The following is a 22,773-nucleotide window of genomic DNA, read 5'->3' as shown; positions in this document are numbered from 1 at the left end:
CATATGAGGCTTTTTTAGTGACTCAAACAGGCTCAAATGTATTTATGACAGCACAACCATGTAAACCAATAAACGAGAGAGTGACAAAGTACCAGGTCCCTCTGCTGCTCACTGGCTTCATTCTCTCCTCAACGGAAGTGGGAAGCAGCCAGCGGAGAGGGAAGAGGCTGCTGCTCAGGAGGAGCTGGGGGAGCTGAGCATAAAGTGCCAAAGTACCCGGTACATTTGATAAAAGCATATGCACCGCACTTGAGTTAACACCCTGAAACCACCTCCCAAGGCTGGGGAAGAATGGGGATCAACTGCTATGGTAACAACCAGTGTAATTCAGAATAAAGTACAAAAATGATGAAAACTAAAATCTGACACTCTGCTTGGTCAAGGGTTTGCTTCCTGAGTTTTTGGGTCACCAAGATACTCGAGAATGCTGGATAAAAATCTCTGAAAAAAATAGTCTCTTCACATCTTACATCATCGATTCATCATTGTTCAGCTTTAAATTTGGGAAAGAATTTCTTTAACTATATCCAGTAATAGCTGGTATCACAAAATTAAATGTGATCCTCATTCTCAACACAGTAAAAGCTAAATTTTTGAGCACTTCCTGTGAGACAGACACCTTTCTGGGCTACCAATTCATTTTCTCCTGTTCACAGCTCTGTGAGGCAGGACTAGCGTTCTCTCCATTTAACAGAGCAGAAAACCACAGCGCAGAGTTTAGGTAACCCGCCCAGCATCACGCAAAGCTGGTGAAGCCAGGACCTGACCTGAGCACCCCACGGCTGAGAAACCCCACTCTATGCTACACTGTGCTAACATCCAGAATCAGATTTTAAATATACAAAAAGTGTTCAAATATACTGCACAATATCATAAATTATTAGATTATATAGATCAGCTTTATCTTTTTTATATTCCTTCAGAATATCCTCATAGATGGATAAAACAGTAGTGCTTACTCTATTGTATAAAAGAGAATAAAACACCTGACATTCCACACCTACGTAAAAACTTAACTATGAAAAACTATGTACCATCTATGACAGCTCTGTTACTTTCTTTCCAATAAAATTTAAAAATTACTTATATATATATATTTTAAAAGGATTAAATAATTAGTATTTAATGCCAGTCATGGTCAGGCATATGCATTTAATCCTTATTACACCCTGATACCGGTATTGTTGACTTCACTTGATAATAGAGTAAATGGATGTTCAGAGAGGTCAAGGAGTTTGCCCAAAGTCACAGAGCTGGTAAGCCATTCCATTCACCAGCGGTCCTCAGCTCTTCCCCTTCTGCTCCACATGCAGAATGCCCTCTTCAGCACTGTCTCCTATGACAGGGAGTGCCACTCAGCAGTGTGGCGTGGCTTGCTTGGAGGGCAAAGGGGTTGGAGACCACATGAGCATCTCTCTAAGGCGAAGAGCATAAGAGCTTACAGTGTGCGACCCTCTCCACTCCCTACTCCCATCTCTGCCCTCTCGTAAGCATCCTTCTATTACATATTCTGCACCCAGCATCCACAGATAAGGTACCTGGAATCCATGAATCCCTCGAGAGTCTATGAGAAATGTTGCTCGTACCTATGTGCATTTTTCTAGGTTTGTGGCTCACAGCTTGCAGCAGACATTCAGAGGAGCCTAGGGTCCCTGGGAGGGTCAGCCCTAACCGGGCTGCTCCAGTAGGGCAGCCACTTGCTACATGTGGCCATTGAAATGTAATTTTAACAAAACAGAAAACTCATTCTCCCAACTGCATTACTGACATTTCAAATGCTCAGCAGCAACATGTAGCTAGTGGCTGCCGCACAGGCCATTGAAGATATGTAACGCTGTTATCACTGCAGAAAATCCTACTGGATAGTGCTGTTTTACAGACTTAAAAATTGAATTTATCACAAAAATTGTTAAGTAGGTAAAAAGAACAAAGAACTTTCTGTGGCCACTAATTGTAGATTATTAAGCATGAAAGAAATAGCAGAGGAATGAACAGGCAGAGACATAAAACATCCTCGACATTCGGCCGTACCTTCTCCTTCTTCTTTGATGGACTTTGGTTGAGAGACAGCAAAGCACTGCATAGCTTCATACTTCTGATGTGCTTCCTGGTTATCGTGCCCCTCCTCTTCGGAGTCGGGTAAAGGCTTGACCAGCATCCGACAGTTGAAGGTATGGCTGTTCCGCCTAGGAGGTTCGCCAGCCCAAGAGCCCCCATTCACTGAGCAAGGCAAAAGTATGCGATGTTACAAAGAGACTAACATCAGACTCACTGCTGCCCAATTACCAAAACTGTGTAGGAAACATATGGTTATTTTACTTTTAGATAATGTTTCTACTCTTCTCAATAATTTCATAATCTAGAGGGGAAAAAATTCTTGGGTTAATGTTTCAACAACTTGAGGAAATTCTTGGGATTTTCAAATGTCTTTTACGCTTCTTACTCTTCACACTGATCCCTGCCCTTCAGATTAAGGCCTTGATTATTTATTACCAGAATATTGTAGTTCTCTATTTTCAGGTTTCCCTAACTTTGATTTCTTGGAAATTCAGTTCAGTCTACTTGCGTTCCAGTTTTAGCTATGGTACCCCCTGCTCAAAAATCTGTACACGGCACCAACTGTAGCACGCAGTAAATTCTTTAAAGGATTTGGACGTGATGCAGTCCGGAGTATGAAGACCCTTCAAACTGATAAATCAAATTCTCACTACTCAGCCCCATCTCATCCATCTAACCACACTGCCCAGCACAAGCCTCCCTCACCACCCTCCTTCCCCAGTGCCACATGGACACCTCTGCTCCTGCTACCCTATCTGAACATCAGGCTGCCTCGATTTCTCCCACCCAAATGTACTCATGCTCTAAGACAGAGATCCTCCACACACTTGACCAACTATTCGAGGCACCCACACTGCTGCTTCTTACAGATCTTTCTTTTCTAAAATTTTACAGAAATTTTAGCGCATATTCTGTCACTTGGCTCTTGTTGGATTACTCTATTGTAGTCTTTTAAAATTGTTTCACGTATATTTCCTCAATAAGACGGAAATATCCTTGAGGATACACTGCTAACGTGATTTATTCCTTTTCAAGTGAAAAACTACTTCATACATCTTCTATTTTAGTATCAATACTTAGAAGTGCATTAATTCAAGAAAGAGAATGAAAGAGGAAAGACTTCATTTTTTTGGGAAATACATTAGAGAAATCAATGACAGAAACAAAAGAATGACTGATTTTGAGAATTAAAGGATGTCTATGGATCATCAGATCAACCTCCTCGTTCTACAGATGAGGAAACGACGTCCAAAGAAACGTTCAACTACTAGAAGAGCTGGAATTAGACACCATCCTAATTTTCATTTTGGCATTCTTTTCTTTACTGTTCCTTATGTTTTATCTAAAAAATATTAGAACCAGTAGGACAATGAAAGAGGGGATTAAAAAAAGGGCCAGTTATAAGATAAGCAAATTTATTCCCAAAAGTCACTAGTTAGAACACACTTAAAAAGACAGCTAGGTGTTATGGTGAACCCAACGCTAAACCCACAGCCAGTGGGCTTTCGAGGAATAAAAAAGGGAACAAACCCTAGAAAGAAAAAGGACACATTAAGTTAATTGCAAGAAACTGTTTTGGAACTATAGCTAGCTTTATATGTCTATGCAGGCATTTGGGAAGTTTATTTCTCCATCAGCATTCTTAAAAGCTTCTTTCCATAATGGAGACTACATAGAGTAATCAAAGAAAAAAGAGTTCTTATTAACTCAGGTTAATAAGTAATTTGAAAGTATAAAAAAGTACAATATAAAGTAAGGCAACGAGCTCTTTAGACAAGAGAATTAATAATAGTGAATTATTAAGTATAGGTCCTTTGAGAAAGTCATAAAATTACCGAAGAGATCTGAAAATATTAGTGACTTGAAATAAGAAATCCCATTTTCTTGTTCATTTACTAGAGAATGTAATAAAAGGAGCTCACATGGTACTCATCTATTTTGTATTACTGTTGCAGTCACTTTGAACAAAGGGTTGTCACATCAAGGAAAAGCTAGCCATAATGGGGTTTGGAGGAACCTTTTCCTATTTACTGCAGTAACAGTAAGATCAGCTAATATAAATAGTCTTAAGAAAAAGAACAGAAGTACTCGCTAACTCAGGACTTGACCTTATTCCGTACTAAAATATGCACTTCTTTTTATCCGTGAAGATGTTCTTAGCATCATCAGTTTAAGTGAGAATATTAAAAAAAGAACCACTTAGTAAGTGGGAAGAGCAATACTTCAGAGCAGCATCTAAGGTGGGCCGATGCTGTGAATCGCTCACTTTAAAATATGGCCCCTAATAATCGAATGCACTCTGGACAGCGTCTCCAAAACAAGAGGAAGAATGCAGGAACCCGAAGCAGGGAGAGCAGGGAAGGGGGCAGCATCTGCTGACGACACCTGCGGAGCCACTGAAGAGTCTGGGAATTGAAAGAGCCCACTTAGGGCTCCCAGGCTGATAGCATCTGAACCTCTACACGCCACTTGTTCCTGAACATTTTATTTTTAGAATGTTGTATACACCCACATACACGCTCTTTTCACAAGCAGGATTCAAAATAAGTTGAATCTCAAACTCCTCATGACCTCCTACTTCTTAGACAGTCGTGGAGAAAATGGACACAACGGTCAGCGGGCTTTGGATAGCGTGGGAGGCAATTTGGCACCTTCTCAAAAAACAATAACAAAACAAACCCCATGAAAACAGTTGCCATATGAGTGCTGTCCATCTGAATTATTTTCATGTACTTAGAATACAGGATCAAAACGATCATTCACTCAAGATTAATATCTGCAGATGTCCTATTCTTCGTGACTTCTAAGCTCAAATACTTAACACAAGCATTTCTGATCAACCACCCAGTTACTCTTATCCTCACTTGACATAATAAAGCTCTATTTTACCCCCTCCAACCAGGACAACGTGTGTATGGGGAGGAGAGGAAGGGGAGACCCAGCAGACAAGCATTTACCTATAGACTTTGGCAGCAGGTTTTTGACAAATTCATTGTGGTCCCCAACGTGCAGGATGCTATAAACACTTTTGTTCATCAGCTCTTCCTGGTTATACCTTAGGTACTGTGTCACATTCTCTGAAACAAACACAACGTTGCCTTCCAGGTTCACTACAAAGAAGAACCCATCAAGGGCCTAAGGGAAAAGGCACAAATTATGTCAGAAAGGACACAACATTAACTCACGTGCAGTTTAAGAAGCCAACGACCCCTTTAAGGCAAACAATTCACACGTGGAGAAAAAAAAAGATCTCTCTTGCTCCTCTCCTAGTTTTCAGAAACAATTAACACATTTTTCTTGGTGACATTATTCCATCTTAGTAAGTAGGAGAGAGCCTAGATCAGGGTTTCTTGTCACAAACTAAATGACAAACACTACCTCTTGTTAACTTATCGGGAGATAATTATCGCCAAGCAAAAGTGTTCAGGCCATTTGTATTTGCAAAATTAGACTGATGTACCCCGTAGGGCCAAGAACAACTTTTATGTTACCTACCCAACACAAAGTAATTTCGATGTACGGTTTCTCATGTAATACAACGGGAGGAAGGGGTCATTGATAATTTTTCCTCAGTTTAAGGATAAAGGCCAAGAAAAACCCCTCGAAAATTTTAGTTCCTTTAAAACTGCCAGGGTTTAAACAAAAAGAATTGCAGATGATCTCAGACCTTGAAAGGAGCATCAGCCCCATACCATCTGGTGTATATGGGGAAAGGGTCTGGGAAGTGTGTCTCTGACATGACAAACCAGTCTTTCAAGGGGACCTCAGGCTAGATGCAGTCAGCACTGTCCGAGACCAAAAGGGACTCAAGGTTTTGGTTTATAACAGTGAGAAGTGGACAGTGAACTAACTGTGCCCTTCTGTATGATTTGTTCTCCAGATTGTCAGGATGTAGGCAAATCATCTAGATAACGGTATTTTTCCTGCAATGGGTGCATAGCCTCATTCTCTGTTGTCATTCCAATCTCAACTAGGGAAGGAGACAAAGAATCTAGGATCATTTCAAGAATAAAGATAATAAAGCCTTGTTACTGATCAGGCATACCTTGAAACAGGGCCACCTGGTCTACCCAGTTTATGCCACAGTTTCTTCATATTATGTATTTACTACTTTTTTTTTTTTTTTGCAGAGGAAGAGTCTCCATGAGCTAACATCTGTGCCAGCCCTCTTCTATTTTATAGATGGGTCGCTGCCACAGCATGGCTGATGAGTGGTGTACGTCTGCACCCAAGATCCAAACCCGTGAATCCAGGCTGCTGAAGCAGAGTGCACTGAATTCAATCACCAGGCCATGGGGCTGGGCCCCTTTACTTTTTTTTTTTTTTGTTTTGAGGAAGACTGGCCCTGAGCTAACATCTGCCACCAATCCTCCTCTTTTTGCTGAGGAAGACTGGCCCTGAGCTAACATCCATGCCTATCTTCCTCTACTTTATATGTGGGACGCCTGCCACAGCACGGCTTGATCAGCAGTGCTTTGTCTGCACCCAGGATCCGACCTGGCAAACCCCGGGCCACCAAAGCAGAATGTGCAAACTTAACCACTGTGCCACTGGGCCAGCCACCCCCCCTTACTATTTTTAACATGAATGATGTTACATGTACATACTGATATAACTATGTGTATAAATGGGGCAAAAGTGTTTACTTTTGCCCTAATTTGTTTTTTTTCTTAAGTTATTATTTAACAGCCTCCTATTTTGTGAGCTTTCTTTGAATATATTCATTTTTAATACTATTTTCATCACAAAACTAAGTTCTGTCAAATTAGAACTGACCATAAGGTACTAATGAAAAGCTCAAAAAAAAAAAAACCTGACTTGGCTTTAAGCTCTTCTTAAATATTGTCAAGTTTTCCTAATGGTATAAACAATATGCAGGCAAAGCAGGACTATATGTAAAGGTTCTCCATCACAGGTTGGCACCAACCCTTGGACACCTTGTGTCAGTGTGTGTACAAATGTGGGTGTCTGTGAGGGGGGACAGGAAGTCCGTCAGCTGATTAGTTAGGTACCAAGGGTCCTTTTAAACACATTGCCTTAGATACACATCCAACAGGGATTTTCATAGTCATATGACCTAGAGCTCGCTTCTGAAAGTGCACGCAGCTTCCTACCACTTTGTACCATAGTAAAAAGACTGATTTGTGGCATAATATAACCAAAAGATGCAATTGTTTCATCTTACAAAACTGTGTTTTTTTTAAAGCTCACTATGATATGCTCTGATGAAAAAAGCTGACATTTGGTTTGGTTGCCTAGTAACCACTATGCTATGATGTAAGCATGAGTGTGCATCTATGCCTGGGAACAGCCCGATGAGAACAAGCCTTCTCTGCTGAAACGACGACACGTAAACGGAGAGGAAGACTTCAAACTCAAAGCTAAAGTCGCTCGATTCAAGCACTGCCTCTAACATCTTTAGAACCACAGTCCTGCTACACGGGTCCTTGCTCCAAGCACTGAATTCTCAGAAGACTGTTTAGAAACAGCAAAAATGTTGGTTTGATTTGATGAGATGAGGCCCACAACATCCAGCAATCTCACTTCTACGGTTAATGAACTTGCTCTCAAAGGCCTGAGACACAGCCTTGTGGTTACTCTGAGCACTTCTTTTCTAGAAGCCTCTAAAGTCTTCTCAGGAGTTTGCACCCTGCTTTAACTTCCTCCTGACACAAGGGATAAACACAGACATACGGGAATTTCTAACTGTAATAATCTAGATTACCATAATTTTCAAGTTGATTTTGTTTATAATTCAAAGGTTTTTCCACAGGAAGTTATCTACTTTCTTTCATCTAATTCTAAATGGTCCACCTAGTTAGAGTTTTCTCATCTGCTTCAGAGAACCAAGCAGAAGTAGCATGCTGGCCTTCCACTGCCTATTGACTCTGGAAAATCAGGTTAAGTGTGTTTTCGCTTTTTCACTGAAAATTGTAGCTGGATGTTTTCAAGGCAGCGATTCGAGAAAAATAAGCAAAGGACAACACAGGGTCAGTGAATGGGCCGGCCATCGGGTCCAGCCCCACAGAACGAATTTTGTCACTTCTAAATACAAAGACTGGTCAGACAACCTTTAAATTCTTTCTGTTCCCCCCAACCTTCCAATTATATGGTAGATTTTCATGGAATTAGATTTTCTGAAAATAAAAATTATCTTATGCACTCACTGAAAAAAAGGGGCGATTATTGGTTTCCTTTGCTTTAAAAATCCTAATTTCTTAGCTATGTCTGGCAGCCGCAGCCAGCTACGTGATGCCGCAATGACAGCGCTGCAAAGCTTCTGGCCAGCCGGTAATCTTCAATCTCATCTTATCATCAGCACAGTAAATTATCCTGAGAACTGACATAATTTATGTCTCAGGGCCCCTCTGCTTCTTGTTATATATTCACTGACATTTTTTCCCTCATCTTACCGTAGCCTACATCTTGAATTTTAATTTTGGAATAGGTACAGCAAAGCACTTGGTACTTAATATCTTACCAGTTAATAAAATAGGAAAGCTGGACTTTACAAATTCTAGACAGTAGTCTGGTCATAAAACTTCCTAAGGTTAATAAAGAACAGGCAGTTAAGACCAACCATTACACTGTGATGTTTATCTTAAAAGTTCTGCCTACTACTTCCATTTTCATTTTATGAGATAAATACACTAGTTTGAAGTGGCAGAAATAAAGCATAAACCTTCTTTTGGTCCTCAAATTTTAACAGGTTTATATAGGCATATGTACATGGCATATATAAAATCTAAGAATTTGGGGAACATTTCAAACTAAAATATATTATATCACAGAATTTAACTGAACTCATGAACATGGTTTTCCAAAATGAATGCTCAACTGGTAGTTAAAGCCTGCGGACTTACATTCTAATCTAGTTAATTTATTTCCACATTGTTAATTTGAAATGTATGTATCAGGAGCCAGAGAAGAGATAGTATTAGTAAGCTCAAGAGGTCAGCAGGACTTCAACCTTAAGAGTGAAAATTAAGTGTGGATTATCCTGAAATCACATTCACTTAAACATCGAATGTAATCATGTAAACACCAACAACACTGAAATAGAGAACCCAAACGAGGATGTGGTACCTCGAGCATCATGGGCCCCAGCGCATCCTTGTCGATGACGCCCTGCCCTGTAGATGACACGTCTGACTTCTGCACTTCATCGATGTTGGCCGCTGCTGCTTTCTCTGCAACAAACACAAGTGTGGATTAAATGGCAGTGCTATTTCAAGGGCAGAGTGACATGGAAACACTTTTATTGTAATGATTTTCAAAATCTCTAATGGGATCAGATGTGGCTGTAAAAGAGTCAGAGTCCACCCCCACCGCTACTGAACAGGAGAAACGGCTGGAAGCAGGAGCCAGAACGTTAACTTTTCACCGCCAGAACCTGTGGCTCAGATCCCCTCTCAGGCTGCTGATAAAATGAGTTTAGTGGTTTCATGCTAGTTCCTCACAAGCATTTTTTTCTAGATTACAAAGCTGCTATATACTTTGGCACAATTAGTTTCTACTCAAGAGATTCCCCAAACTAGGATAATGAGGGTCTGATATTCAGAATTCAGTAGCATAACCAGAGACACATTTGCACACATTTGAAGAAGGAATAAACACAAGTCCTAATTTGCTACAGCTGCTCCCACGTGACACTCTCTAAGTCCCGCCTTGACTCTTGTACTGGTCCACTTCTTGTCACATTCACATTTAAATAACCAGAAAGATCTGGTCCCTGTCTTGTTGAAGATGCTTTACAATTTAAGGCAGAGAGAAGAGGTGCCCTAGCAGGCACCCAGAGAATTTCAATGTACTAGTACTTTTATCTAGTACAGAGGTACATAATATGTGCTGCTGGATTAAATGTGAGAGGCAGCTTTCAGGCCCACAAGGCCCGAGAAGACATTCCATTATGAAAAAAATCTCACAGAAGAAACAGATGCACAGTTATCTATATACATGTAAACTAGTTATTTCAAGAACACCAAAAAAAAGTCTAAAGCATACTGGATACATATCAACAACTTGCTAGAAAACAACACAAAGACAATGTGCCAATTATGTCTACCTGAATAAATTATATCCTTGTTTACACTGCATGTTATCATGGTAATTAAATGCAAATAAAGAAAACCGTAAATCAATTTAGTAATCAGAATCAACCTGTTTTCGGGATCTTGGTAAATTTTGCTTCCTTTTTTGTAAAAAAGATTTTACATAGTATTTTGAAAATCCCTAAGCTTAATTTGTAACTGAGAACCTGGTGAATAATTAGGAATTATGCAGGTCCTCCAAATCTTGCCATTTCCATGACGGAGAGCTTCCACATGTATGTTTATCTGAGGAAAAGGGAAGATGACCTGTGTGGTTCAAGTCTAAGCTCAGCCACTTAACAGAAGTATGAGTCACAGCAAGTCACTTTGACTTTGTAAGGCCTTAGTACTTGCCTTCTGTAAATCATGGACTGTGACAGGAGTAAATGAGACAAGATGTAAAACACACTCTCAAAACTATAAAGTAGCTTTCAAGTGTAACTTCCTACTAGCATATTTGTGTTTACTAGGTTTTCCTTCCTGAGTTCCAGATGGAGTAATTTCTTTGCAGAGCTTATCATAAGCAGGCTGTAGCAGCTTTTCCATCGCTCTCTACATTCCTGTTCACCTTCTTAGATCTAAATAGCTGTGACCACCTATTAAGAGAACTGCTGTCTGGCAGCCCTTATAACTCAACACTGTGAGGATCTCTTGTGCTCACTTCATTTTTCTTCTCGCTGCCTTCCCCAGCTCTTGACTGCGAGGTCCCTTAACGTTGCCCCCTCTGCAGGCTTGGTCTCAGCCCCAGTCCTCAGCCAGTCTTAACTGAAGCAGGAAATATCTCAGGCTCTCCAGACACCCCCCACCACACACACGCAATCCCCATTTTGCTAGAATCTTTTTCAGCACCAAATATACTCCAAATAATTGCATGTGGGTGTACTATTCTTTTTTCTTTGCCAGGTCACTCTGTAAGGCTGTGGATTTCTCTTCAGTTTCTGTTCATCTTCCTGCCCACCAGTCCAGGGGCAGGACGTGTTCGGTGCCATCACCTGCTGCTTCGTCACATTTTCAGCTGGTTTAACAGCCCTGTCTTGTGAAGGTCCCAGCAGGCTTCAGGCCTAAGGATCCCTGAGTTTCATTAATACTAAAATCTTAAAACCCATATAATGGATATTATATATTTATGTGGTCCTACTGCCTTCTTATTTATTTTTTGCCTTTGGTATTGTGGGAGTCAGTGGGTAGGAACAATGGATTAACATCCCACAGAACAAGTAATTTGCAGCCTTTCCTCTGCCTCCGAGCTATTCCCAGGAGTATCATGCTCCCATCAGTGACATCTCTGTAGCAGCACTGATTCCCAAGTTGGAATGGATACAGGAGAAGACCTTCCCTGAGACGGTCTGTCAGAACGTGCAGATTCACAAGGTCTTCTTTGCATGAGATTCAGACACATCTTCCTAGGAGAGTATCCTGTCCTCCCCACCTCCTGCAGAGACAATCACAGTCCAGGAAACAGTACACTGTCCCCACCGGAAGGTAAGTTTCATGAGGGGGTGCCTGTGTCCATAACCTCAATGGCTAGCAGTGTCCCTATTTCAGAGTAGGTTTTCACTCAATATTTGGAGGCTGACTGACAGACTAGTCCCACTGCTGGTACTTATTCCCAGAAATACAGGAGCAACTAGAATGGAGGGTGGGTGGAAAAAGGAACTGATTTTCCTCTTTAGGCCCACCGGCCCTCCTGGTGCCAGGGAAAGAGTGGAATAGGTGGGCAGGACCAACATGGGAAAAGGGTTTCCCGAGGAGAACTGGTCTTAGATAGCAATCGTCTTGTCTTGCCTTAGTCAGCAAGTTTCTAGGCATCTCATGTTCTCTCAGGGTCCCAAGTTCTCCTGTCCGTCCACTGTGACAACTGGTGGTTTTATTCTTTTTAAAGAATGGACTTAATTTAGATTAATGCCGGGGGACAGTGAGATATGAAGCAACAGCTGCTAATCACAAGGGCAGCTCCGTACCTATTGCTGTTCGCTGTACAACATCAGGCTATTTGTTGTGAGATTCTGATATCATAGTAGTAATAAATTACTGGTTTCTGTGGGGTCTATAATAATGCCGCATTTTAGGGCAAAATAAATACAAAATAAGAATGTTTGTGATAATCCATTTCTGAGTCTTTTAAAGACAATATACCTTGTGAGATATTTATATTTTGAGGATCTGATCATCTGATCATGTCTCAGGATCCAAAAGTTTCCTAAATTCATTCATTAATATTCTGTGGAATTTTCAAAACTCAAACTTAGAAAACCCAATCACGCAGCTTCCTAAACACTGATAACCTTTCCTGACGGGTTATTCTAAACATTCTAGCAACACGCTCAGGCACTGAATTTTGGACTTTTATCAGAAAATATGTAGAATGAGGATCATCTCTGCACAGCATTTTCTTTTCTTTTCAGGAATCTATGGATCAGATACAATTTAGGGTGAGGGCCCAAAATTTAAAGTAGGAGATGATTTAGATCTGATAAAACCAGTGTATGGGTTCTACTGGAAAGCCTGAATAAAAATAATAACATCCTGAAAAAGCATTTGTAATAATAAAACATGCCATTTTTTTCTCTTTATAATATTCAACTGATAAATCTTTAAAAGGAGAAAAGAAGTAGCTAACAAGAAGTCAGAGAGAACGAGTGGCCAGCTCGAGCCATCGATGGGCTCAGTCCAGTGGGGTCCGTGAAGGGGTCTCGGGCATCTTGCTGAGCCTGAGGTGCAAGCAGAGTGAATAATCCTTGTCAGCTGAGAGATTACATTTAGCTGGGGGGGCAAAACAATTACAATCGAACCAAAAGAGAACAATTTAGGGCTAAACTGCGAGGAACTAACTTTAAGTTCAAAGAAGAGATAAAAATGGCTAGACAGAGCTGAAAATATTTCACATGCATTGTAATTGACTTGGATGGCAAAGCGAGGCCCAACAAGGAAACTGCTGGGAAAGGGTGTGGCGTCTGGTCCCTGGAAATCTCAGCCTGGCCTTTGGAAACCAATGCTAAGGAACATTGGCAAAACGTCTGTCTAAACTGCAATTCTAGGAATCCCTGACTAAAAATGAAAACAACAAAAATTTTCACAAGATCAATTTGAAATTATATTAGTGGAACACATGCTTTGAAAGAAAACTCTGAGTCTGTCTATTATTTGCAAGAAAACTTTCAAAATGTTGCAGCACTAACACAATACTATCATATGTATTAAGAGAATGGGAAATTTTCACTATGGATGGAGTCATTAAATAAGAGACAAAGGGCAAAGAATTTAGGGCCTTTCACTCCTGTTCTCACTTTGGAGATGTGCATTTTCCATAAAATTTGTCATTTATTATTCAATTCTGTATCAAATTTGTGCTTTGACTATTTCTCAATATCAAAAAGAAACAAATCAATAATATGCACTGATAGAAAACACCCAGAAATATGGTTTTCCCAAGGTAATGGGAATCTAAATTAAACTGGCCATGAATTTATGCTATTTGGGTACTTTTCATTAAGTAATTCCTACCTTTGTTCAATGTTCAGTTGAGCCTTTAAATTAAATATGAGGAAGCAAAGGCCTCCTTTGAGATATACTGTGTTGACTGGACATATACCGGCATCTTCATGGAGCATTTCAAAAATGAGTACGCTGTGTTTGTGTAGCAGATATAAATAAGCCTAAATCCTTAGATTATTTATACTTCTGTAAGTACAGGATTACTATACTAAAACACACTAATATTTTTAAATTAGACAATTTTCTCAGCGGTCACAAATTATATTTACTTTTCTATATTTTGCATTCATTAACTATAAAAATATATTCTGTTACAAAAATATCCTTGAGGAAACTCAAGAGTAGAAGGATCAGCCCAGAGTTTCCTATAATTGAACCCTTATAAAATCTTATTATTACAGATGGAACTGTTAAATCAAAGAAAGATGATAAAATTTAATTGTTAAGCCTACAAAAAGATTTCTTCTCCACACCTAGCCTTCCATTTCTTTCTGCTGCACTTTAACCATTAAAGTTATCCTTTTTAAAGATTATGACCTAAGACAGTAACAATGAAAAGAATAATTCTACCCTTTTCTTCCTCACTCCCTAAAAGACAAAATATCATAAAATAGCTATGCTCTTTTTAATAGCACAGTTTGACACAGCAAAGCTCAGATTAGAGAGACTGTCCAAGGATGCCCCTATAATCTTTCCCCAAGTGTCCCTTCTCTCCTGGGTGTCTACTGGGAGAGCCATTCCATCCAGTTCCTTCCTCCATTTGCCGGCCCTCCAGAAATCCGATACCAATTAATTAGATTTCCAGTTTCAAAGCAAAGAACAAAACCCCATCTCTTCGGGGACTGTGTTAAGAGGAGTCACACCACAAACTGGGGGAAAATCATTAATATTATATCCCATATGCTTTTCTTTATAAGTAATTATTATTCATGTTTTCTTTTGGAACACAAAAGGAAGGGTGAAAAACGAAGCATCTGATCTCTAGAAATACAAGTGATTTAAAAAAACAAGAAAAAATGGGCATTTTTTGAAGCAGCTGGATTAAATTGCTCTTTATCATTGCCATCTATAGGCACAAATTTAAAGCAAAATTTAAGTTTTCTGGTGAGAACACCAACAAATCAGAAACTGTGAGACTAGTAAAAATTTTATTTATCTTTTAAAAAGTACCACTAGCTATTTTTAAATTATGAAGTGGTGTTTTCAAAAAAAGAGTTTACCTGTTCTTCTGAAACATTATTTATTGATTTCTGGTGACTTATTGAATCTTCTAACATTAGGAAGCCTTGCCTATTTGTTTATTTGGCAACTGCACTGAGAACATACTCTCAAAAGGCCTTTGCACAAATCAGTACCAGAACGGAGTCCTCTGTCCTCACAGGGATGGCAGTCATGGCCCAGGGGACAGCCACATAATTCCTAACTCTAGCAGCAGCGGCAGCAAGCACACTGATGACTGAGAAACCCAAATGCTGCTCATGTCTGCCCACGAGAGGGATGGGGTGGCACGGCCGTTATGGAAGAGGTTCATACACTTTTTCTTCTTTTTTTAATTATCTGAAGAGGCTGTGGAAAACTTGTGGAAGTTAGTCTATTGTTAAAAAGTCAGAATTCAAACAAATATCAATTACTCACTGTAAAAAGATGTCAACCGAAAGATAACCCACAGAGTATTCACACGCATACAGAAAAACTTGAGCACGGTCCGTGTTTAGATCTATCTCCCTGACACGTTCAGCCAAGGAAGAGTTTAAAAGTTATTTTTATGTTTGGTCAAGCGTGAGGATAGCTGCTTTCACTGAAGCAGTATTATTTAAAGTACTAGAATCTTTGACTAAAATGGAACCTGATACTTTATGCAGGTTTTATAATTAATTCCACTGCTTCAAAATGAGTAAAATCACTCACCCAGAAATCTATCAATTTTTCAGTAGACTGACGTCAAACACAAGTCTAATAACCTCCACAACAAATTTTAAGACTCTAGTGGGAAGACATCTACGATTCCCATCTTTTCTTGCATTTAAGAGCTGGGAGATTTCAGGTGAAGTGACTGTCAAACCTAGCAGTGGGGAGACCCATGCAGAGCAAAGAAGTCATTGACACAATGACAGGCAGTTTCGGGCCAAGCACTATAGATTAAATATTACAGGAAAAGTTATGAAGCATCTCAAAGGTTCTAGAAGGTAAAATCAGAGAATTATGCATCTGCACCCAACTAAAATTAGAAAAGCTGCCATATGGCTCCGTGAAACCAGCAGCACATTCTTATTCATTAGGAAGCATTCTGCTAACATAAAAACACAAGGCCCTTCCTGTGCTCTCCAAATGTGTTTATCTTTTCAACATTAATGCACTATATATCATCAAGCTGCTGAAATCTCCTGCCGTGCGTATTAAAAACGCGCAGCTGCACTTTCTTTAGCGGTGGGAGGGACCTCAGCCCCAAGTTGCCTCCGTCTCTTTCTGACATTGAGCTGCTTGTTACCATATCATGGTTTCTCTTCAGCATGAAGAAACAGCAGAATTAACCAATCTCAACGCATCTCCACCCAGCAAAACCATCTCACTCTGCTTCAGAGAAAGCAACGCACTTGGTTTCATTTTCATCCATGGTAAGGTAAGACTACTTAGAGGACCAATAAGCGTGCCACAAGTTTGAAACACACAGGCCCCACTTTTAAAATTAATGTACTACACTTATCGAGAGAGAAGACAGTAATCAGAATAGATTCTGGGTATAGCTGGCTAGAAAATGCTTTTGTTCGTAAAAACTCTAAATTGAATTTGCTATCACCAATACACAATTTTATTTAGTACCTGACTTCACATATTACCTATCAATATTGAACATATTGACAGGTAAACAGACGGTGGAGAATCTTCGTAGTAAGCTGTGTGAGTATATACCAATTTGTCCACAATCTCTTTCTTTTACATAATCTAAATGCCTATGCTGTAGAAGCTTAAATTTAAAGACAGATCACAGAAGGAAAAAAAACAATCAGACACACAGTAAAGCACAGAGGGAATGAAAGAATCTTGTTTAATACCCTGAAACATGGCTTCATAAGTACTGCAAGTAAATCGACTGCAAGGCAACAAGGACATGCCATTGAACTTAAGTCGGCATTCATTCATTCCCCAATGTGATAACGGTGTGTGCCTACTTGAATCTTCTCCAGCAAGGGAGTAGTGGAAGATAAAGGCAAAATAAAACGAAAACTGCTTATTTAGAGTTAATTCTGATTCATTGGGTCTGCTAGCCAGGGCTTTAGGGGTTACCTGAATAAGGAAATGGAGGAATCATAATTTGTTTAGAAGACTGAAAGGTGAGAGTAAGACTACATGAAGGCAGCAAGGAAAAAAAAAATCCAGTGAGTGACAGAAATGAGAAGTGAGGCGAAGTTCTAATTCAGCACTAATTCAGAATACTTAAGGGCAGCCTCTCAAAACACTAAACTATAAAAATGAGTTATTGCTTCCAAATACATGTTAACTCAAGTCAAGGTCAACAGAATTACACAATAGGAGCACCCAAAGTTTCTGATAAATAACATTTCCATTAAAAAAATATGGAAATTATATAACAAGTTGTTTCTAAAATCCTTAAAAAGACTTTGGTCAAAGTAGTGTAAATATTTACCTCCTAAATCATTATTTGGTTTATTTAAAAAAAAATTTTTTTGGTGAGGAAGATTAGCTCTGAGCTAGCACCTGCTGCCAATCTTCCTCTTTTTTCACCCGAGGAAGATTTGCCCTGAGCTAACGTCTGTGCCAGTCCTCCTCTATTTTGTATGTGGGACGCCTCCATGGCATGGCTGATGAGCGGTATAGGTCCACACTTGGGCCACCGAAGCAGAGCATGCAGAATTTTAACTACTTGGCCACCGGGCCAGCCCCATTATTCTATTTATTGGCATAGCAAACCTCATCTCCCAATTTTCCAACCTCACACCCCAGCAATATTATTTATTTCCCCAAATGCATCGTACTGTCTCAAGATTTCAAGCATTTTCTCAGACTGTTCCCTTTGCACAGATGGCCTTCCACCCGTTTTCTCTCAAGACCCCATCACTGTTCCAGAAGCTGATTACAGTCAAGTAAGCCCCTCCCTCTGCATTTCTGCAATGCCCAAGCCCATCCCATCACACAGCCCGCTCACCCTAGTGTTGCGAAATGACCGATCTGTTTTCTTATCTGTCCCTTTCACTGTATTGTTGGTTCCCTGGCTACAAGAGAGGTCTTCTTACTCACTGCCTGGCACGTGGTGGGTGCTCAATAATGTCTGTCTTAATACTGAGCAGTTTTACAGCTGGAGCTGAAATTCAGTGTAGCCACGATCTGAAAAGCACAAATGCCTCTTTAGAGGGATCTGTTCTGAAGAATTTTACTGTATACTTACAATAACAGAAGTTTATTGTAAGTTCGGATTTTAGGAGTCTAAGTATCAGGTAGGAAAGGGATGAGAAAAAAAATCAGACCCTATGTGCTAAGACCATTGGGATAGTTCGTGCGGTGGCCAGGCCAACGGTACGGCGTTTGGGGGAAAGAAAAGTCACCAATGCTCTTTCTATACCTGAGAGATGAAGAAAAACAAAAATAGACTAACTTTATTAATCCAGATTATCATCCAGGAAGTTACAACCTGCTTCACAAAAAAAAGGTATTTTGGACACCATGGGAGTTTTTATCAGACTCTGGGATTTTCCCAACCCTCTTACCTCTTAAGAAAATAAACCAACCCAAGAAGAGTTCTAGGAATCACCCATTCGCCTGGGGACCCAGTTTAAAAGAGAGCTTTGTCAGGTTTCTTGTTCCTCCCACATCGTGGGCTGAGAGACCTCTAAGAGTACAGTCACTGCTTGAGCCAGGAGAACCATCTAGAAAGTGGGATTAGGCCAGAGGAAACCGGGCTGAAATCCCTGGAGAGGCTGGCAAGATTCTCTTATTCAATTTTGTGCACCCAGTGACTAATAAAATTTCCCACCATAAAGATGTCCAACAAAAGCACAGGGAAGAAAGGGATGGGGGGGCATGAAGAAAAGCAAGGAGGGTTGGTGCATCTGCTCCCCACTGTTGACCCTGCCGCAAATCCTCACTTCCGCATGCTCAGGGCTTCAGTCTCAAGCCGCCGCTGTACCTTAGCAGGGGAAGTTCAGAGGGCACTGAAACCAGGGCACGGAAAAGAGTGAAAACCATCCCAGGACCTGACCTTCATTTGTCCCGTGGGGCCACTTCTTCCATGCCCGGGAGTCTTCTGTGCCCCCACTTCCCTTTCACTGACATGCATCTTGCTCTCTGATGTGGTTTATGTTCTGCTTGTCAGACCTGCTAGCTCTGCTCGCCTCACGGTCGTCTCCCATCTGGGTATCTTTTCCTTCCAGTTTTTCTTTAGACGCAGGACCTGATGCCTGTGCCTCCTAAAGAGATTGCTACAGCGAGCTGTACAGATCCTCTTCTCCTTCCCCCACCGTGATTCTAACAATACCACGGGGAAGCCAAAGTTCCCGGTTTCACTTTGCCTACGAGCATCTCCTATTCCCAGTTCTCTCACTTGTAGCCTTTGCTTGAGCAATCAGAGGAGGACCTCATGAGCATGCTTTTTAAAGCAGGTGTTCCCGATTTAAAGCACCTAATGCAAGAAGCAGATAATAGAACACAGAATCATCCAATTTAGAGACCTAAGACATTAAATTATGCTAAATCATATCATCCTGGTAGAGAAAGTACGGCATCGATAACAATGCGACCACTTTGCATAAATATATGTGGTACCACAGCTCTGGCCAACCTTGGAGGGCAGGGGGAAATGGGGTTGAGGGCAGGGCACACTATCCAAGGATCAAAGCAATCAGAACTCACGGAAACAAAGGAAATGACAGCAAGGTGAGTGCAGTGTCCAAGGCCAGAGCTCTCTATGGACAGGGACCCAAGAGGGGCAGGGCACACAGCCCCTGCTCCCAGGGTCAGGGGGCACACGGGGGCTCGTCTCCAGAACATCTTAGATCTGTGACCACCAAAATCTCTTGCAGGCGAGAATCTCTAGTAGCTAAAAATGAGGTTCTTTATAGATCAGCTCAGCAGGTTATTTACTAAGACAAGCAAAAACTAGGTAATTTCTTTGTGAATGTTTAGGGAGCAAAAGAAGTGACTCTTAAGAGAATAAGTCTAGTCTCAGGCCCATTTCAGGCACTCTGAACGATTACTACAAGAAAAGTTTACCATTTCTTGTGACCCTGAGAACACCATTATCGGTAGTTTCGTTAGTCCTTCTCTGTATGTTTGTTTATACTTTGCCTGGTTCAGAAAAGCTTGTTTCGGTTTTAGTTTGTTTTTTTTTTTTACCTTTTAGGAACTATGTATGGGAATGAGGCTACCTAACAGTTAAAAAAAATACAGCACAAATACAAAATCTGAAAAAATTTTATAAACTTACTACAAGGAAACCCAGCTTGGGGAAAGGAACCCAGGTTTATTCTCCAGGGCTTCAGGAAGGAAGGACGGAGTAAAAAGTGTACAATCCTGGGTCTGAGAAGAGCTTAACAGTCAGAAGGTCTGTGTTCTCCAAAACAGAACTTTCGTGGGAAAGTATCTACACAAAGTATCATCTTTATATAATACAGAAACGGGCGTTTATTCTATTCAAATGCTTGAAACAGTTATGATTTGAATTCACATTTTTACATATAAAGGTGTGGGTACCCCCCCTTCCCCGCAACTAATCTCAAAATGGTCCTGGTCTTTATGAACTTGGGCTCCAGCAAGGAAGGGCAGTGATTAGGGCTGACCGTGTGGAGCAAGGTGCTGAGAGGGACAGAGCTGTTAGGAATGATTCATCTTCTGCACTAAGATCATCTGGGTACTCTTACAGGAAAGAGCTGTCACCTTAGGATGGCATCTTAAACCATCTAGACCAAATGGGAAGCAAAGCCTGGTAAAATAAAGGATCTAACTTGTTTTGAAGGCCAAATTATACGCAACCAAAGAATTTTTCAAAGCCAGGTTTGCCTACACAACAAAGAGAAACCTGCTTTGTATTTGCAGATTTTCAATCCACATAGCCGAACTTTGATTGTGCAGAATGATCACTGTATTTAGGCTAAGACATTAGGTGAAAAGAAAAGAAAGACTGGGAAACATTTGGGAAATAATCTCAAAGTAGATCTTCCTAATTTTCTAAAATATGAAGTTTCTTTATCATTATCACAGTATCCGAAATTCAAAAGAGATTCTAGAAAAAGAGTTCCTAGCAAATATCCATTCGGTTATTACTATGTTTCATAATGACAATAGGAATAGATTTAAATACATCTTTCAAGTGACCCTTTAAATACCTTATGGCATGAAATCTCTCCAGTTTAAGCTGGAGGGGCAGTGAATCATCAACCAGCCTCCCACAACTATTTAAAGCAGTTGGCAATGGAAAAGAAAGCAAGGGTCAGCTTCACTCGGAAATCGACATTCCTCACCAGGCAGCAGGACCCAAAGTGACTGGTCTTAGAAACTGCAGCACCTGCCTGTTTCAAAGCCCAGCCAAAGTGTGGACAAGAGGTGATCACAATTTGCATCATGAGGTCAAAGTTAGATTAACAAAGGCTAACATTTACAGAGACCCCTACATTTGGCATCCTGACTACATTTTCTACAACAGAATCCTTTATGTATGGTCCTGTAATTCTCCAGCAAATTTTGTGAGTTAAGGGAAAAAATATCGTGATACCTCCAGTAATTTAGTAATTCTCTTGGATTTCATATCTGCTATGTGCTCTCAAATACAAGGACCATTTAAGCAGTCAAATCCACTTGCAAGAAATGTTTAAAAAGTCCTCTTATTTAAAGTCTGACAATTCTGCTCTCCAGTAAAGGTTATAGAAAAGTTTAAGCCACAGCTGAAAGACACACAGACGGTGACTGCCATGGCTATCCGACGGATAAATCAAAAAGAAAAATCCTCCGGAGTTTAATTATGATCATCCATAAAGGTCATGGAATAGATCAAAATTAACTCTCTAATTATAAATATGAAAAAGACATAATAGTAATTAAGTTACTCCCTATGAAATTAACTGTTTTAAACTAGCTTAAAATTAGTTTTGTTTTACATCTATTAGCCATAAGAGATAAGTTTCCCCACCATTCTACAACTCTTCAAATAATGAACTAAATTTTCAATTGTAATTATTCTACTTAAGCTTCCAAATGCTAGACTGAGTATTACATTGTCATCAAGACTTTAGAAAAGTTCTACCCAATGGCATTTTGAAACAGATTTAGCATCAATACAGATGGACAGTTAGAATTCCAGAAACCTGTTTTTGGAAATCCTGCCTGCCAGTTGACGGCTTATAGGTGCAGGAGATAAAGTGGCTGAAGATGACAGATACGACAACTGGGCGGGTCCAGATTTGAGAGCCACAGCAAGAGCAGAGGGAGCCTCTCCTCTGTAGACGTAAAGCCTGGACCAGAAGAGGATGCTGTGCTGATGCCACACGTAATTCACCTGCCTCTCAAATAGACTGTCTTGGATTTGCTTTTTCAAAATGTTTTGTTTGTTATTTTTTATTGCATCGATGGACAGTGGGCTTCCCAGAGACTAGAATGGTGGCAGTTGTTAGCTCTGTATTGCCAAGGAAAATATTTGGCTGCATATAGGGTTTCCTGAGAGCAAGTTAGTACATGACCTCAATCTTTTCCAAGCTTATCATAATGCTGTACGGCTGTGCTGACTCAGCGGAGCAATCCGTAATCACTTGCAAAACGCCCCCACCCCACAGCGCTGTTAGGAGGCTTAATCACATACTACATGTGAAGCACTCTGAGCGCCACAGAAGCAGGGCGCTAAGTAACAATATTATCCTGCATTTCTAATCACAAGCAGTCTTACAAAGACAAGAATCCAATAAACCTGTTCACAAATTACAAATAAAGACTACTTTAAATAATTTAAGATAAATAATTGTATAACAAAGAAAAATGTGAAATCATTTATGTTTAACAAATGGAATGGACAGACTTCATCAGGCTAAATCAAAATGAAAAGAAATAGAACTAGACAAGTTTCTACTAAAAGAAAATTACATCCCTTTGTGATAAAACAGAAATTGAATGAGAAACCTATAAGAAGAGC

The 22,773-nt window shown here is 40.2% G+C and overlaps 1 protein-coding gene across 24 annotated transcripts in view; it reads right to left on the bottom strand.

Annotated features, from left to right (window-relative positions):
• The window catches only part of NCOA2 (nuclear receptor coactivator 2), a 267,580-nt gene that overhangs the window by 51,323 nt on the left and 193,484 nt on the right, over window positions 1-22,773 (bottom strand). For all 24 annotated transcript variants that reach the window (XM_070221446.1, XM_023648481.2, XM_070221452.1 and 21 more), the window contains 3 exons: window positions 9,145-9,248; window positions 5,016-5,193; window positions 2,032-2,220 (listed from right to left, as the gene is read on the bottom strand). In XM_070221446.1, coding sequence (XP_070077547.1) covers window positions 2,032-2,220; window positions 5,016-5,193; window positions 9,145-9,248 — 471 coding nt within the window. The remainder of the gene's footprint in view (window positions 1-2,031; window positions 2,221-5,015; window positions 5,194-9,144; window positions 9,249-22,773) is intronic.

Source organism: Equus caballus, chromosome 9, assembly GCF_041296265.1.
Source record: "Equus caballus isolate H_3958 breed thoroughbred chromosome 9, TB-T2T, whole genome shotgun sequence".
Classification (NCBI taxonomy): Eukaryota; Metazoa; Chordata; class Mammalia; order Perissodactyla; family Equidae; genus Equus; species Equus caballus.
Note: the sequence above shows the minus strand (reverse complement) of the source record. Positions and strands in the feature narration are given on the sequence as shown.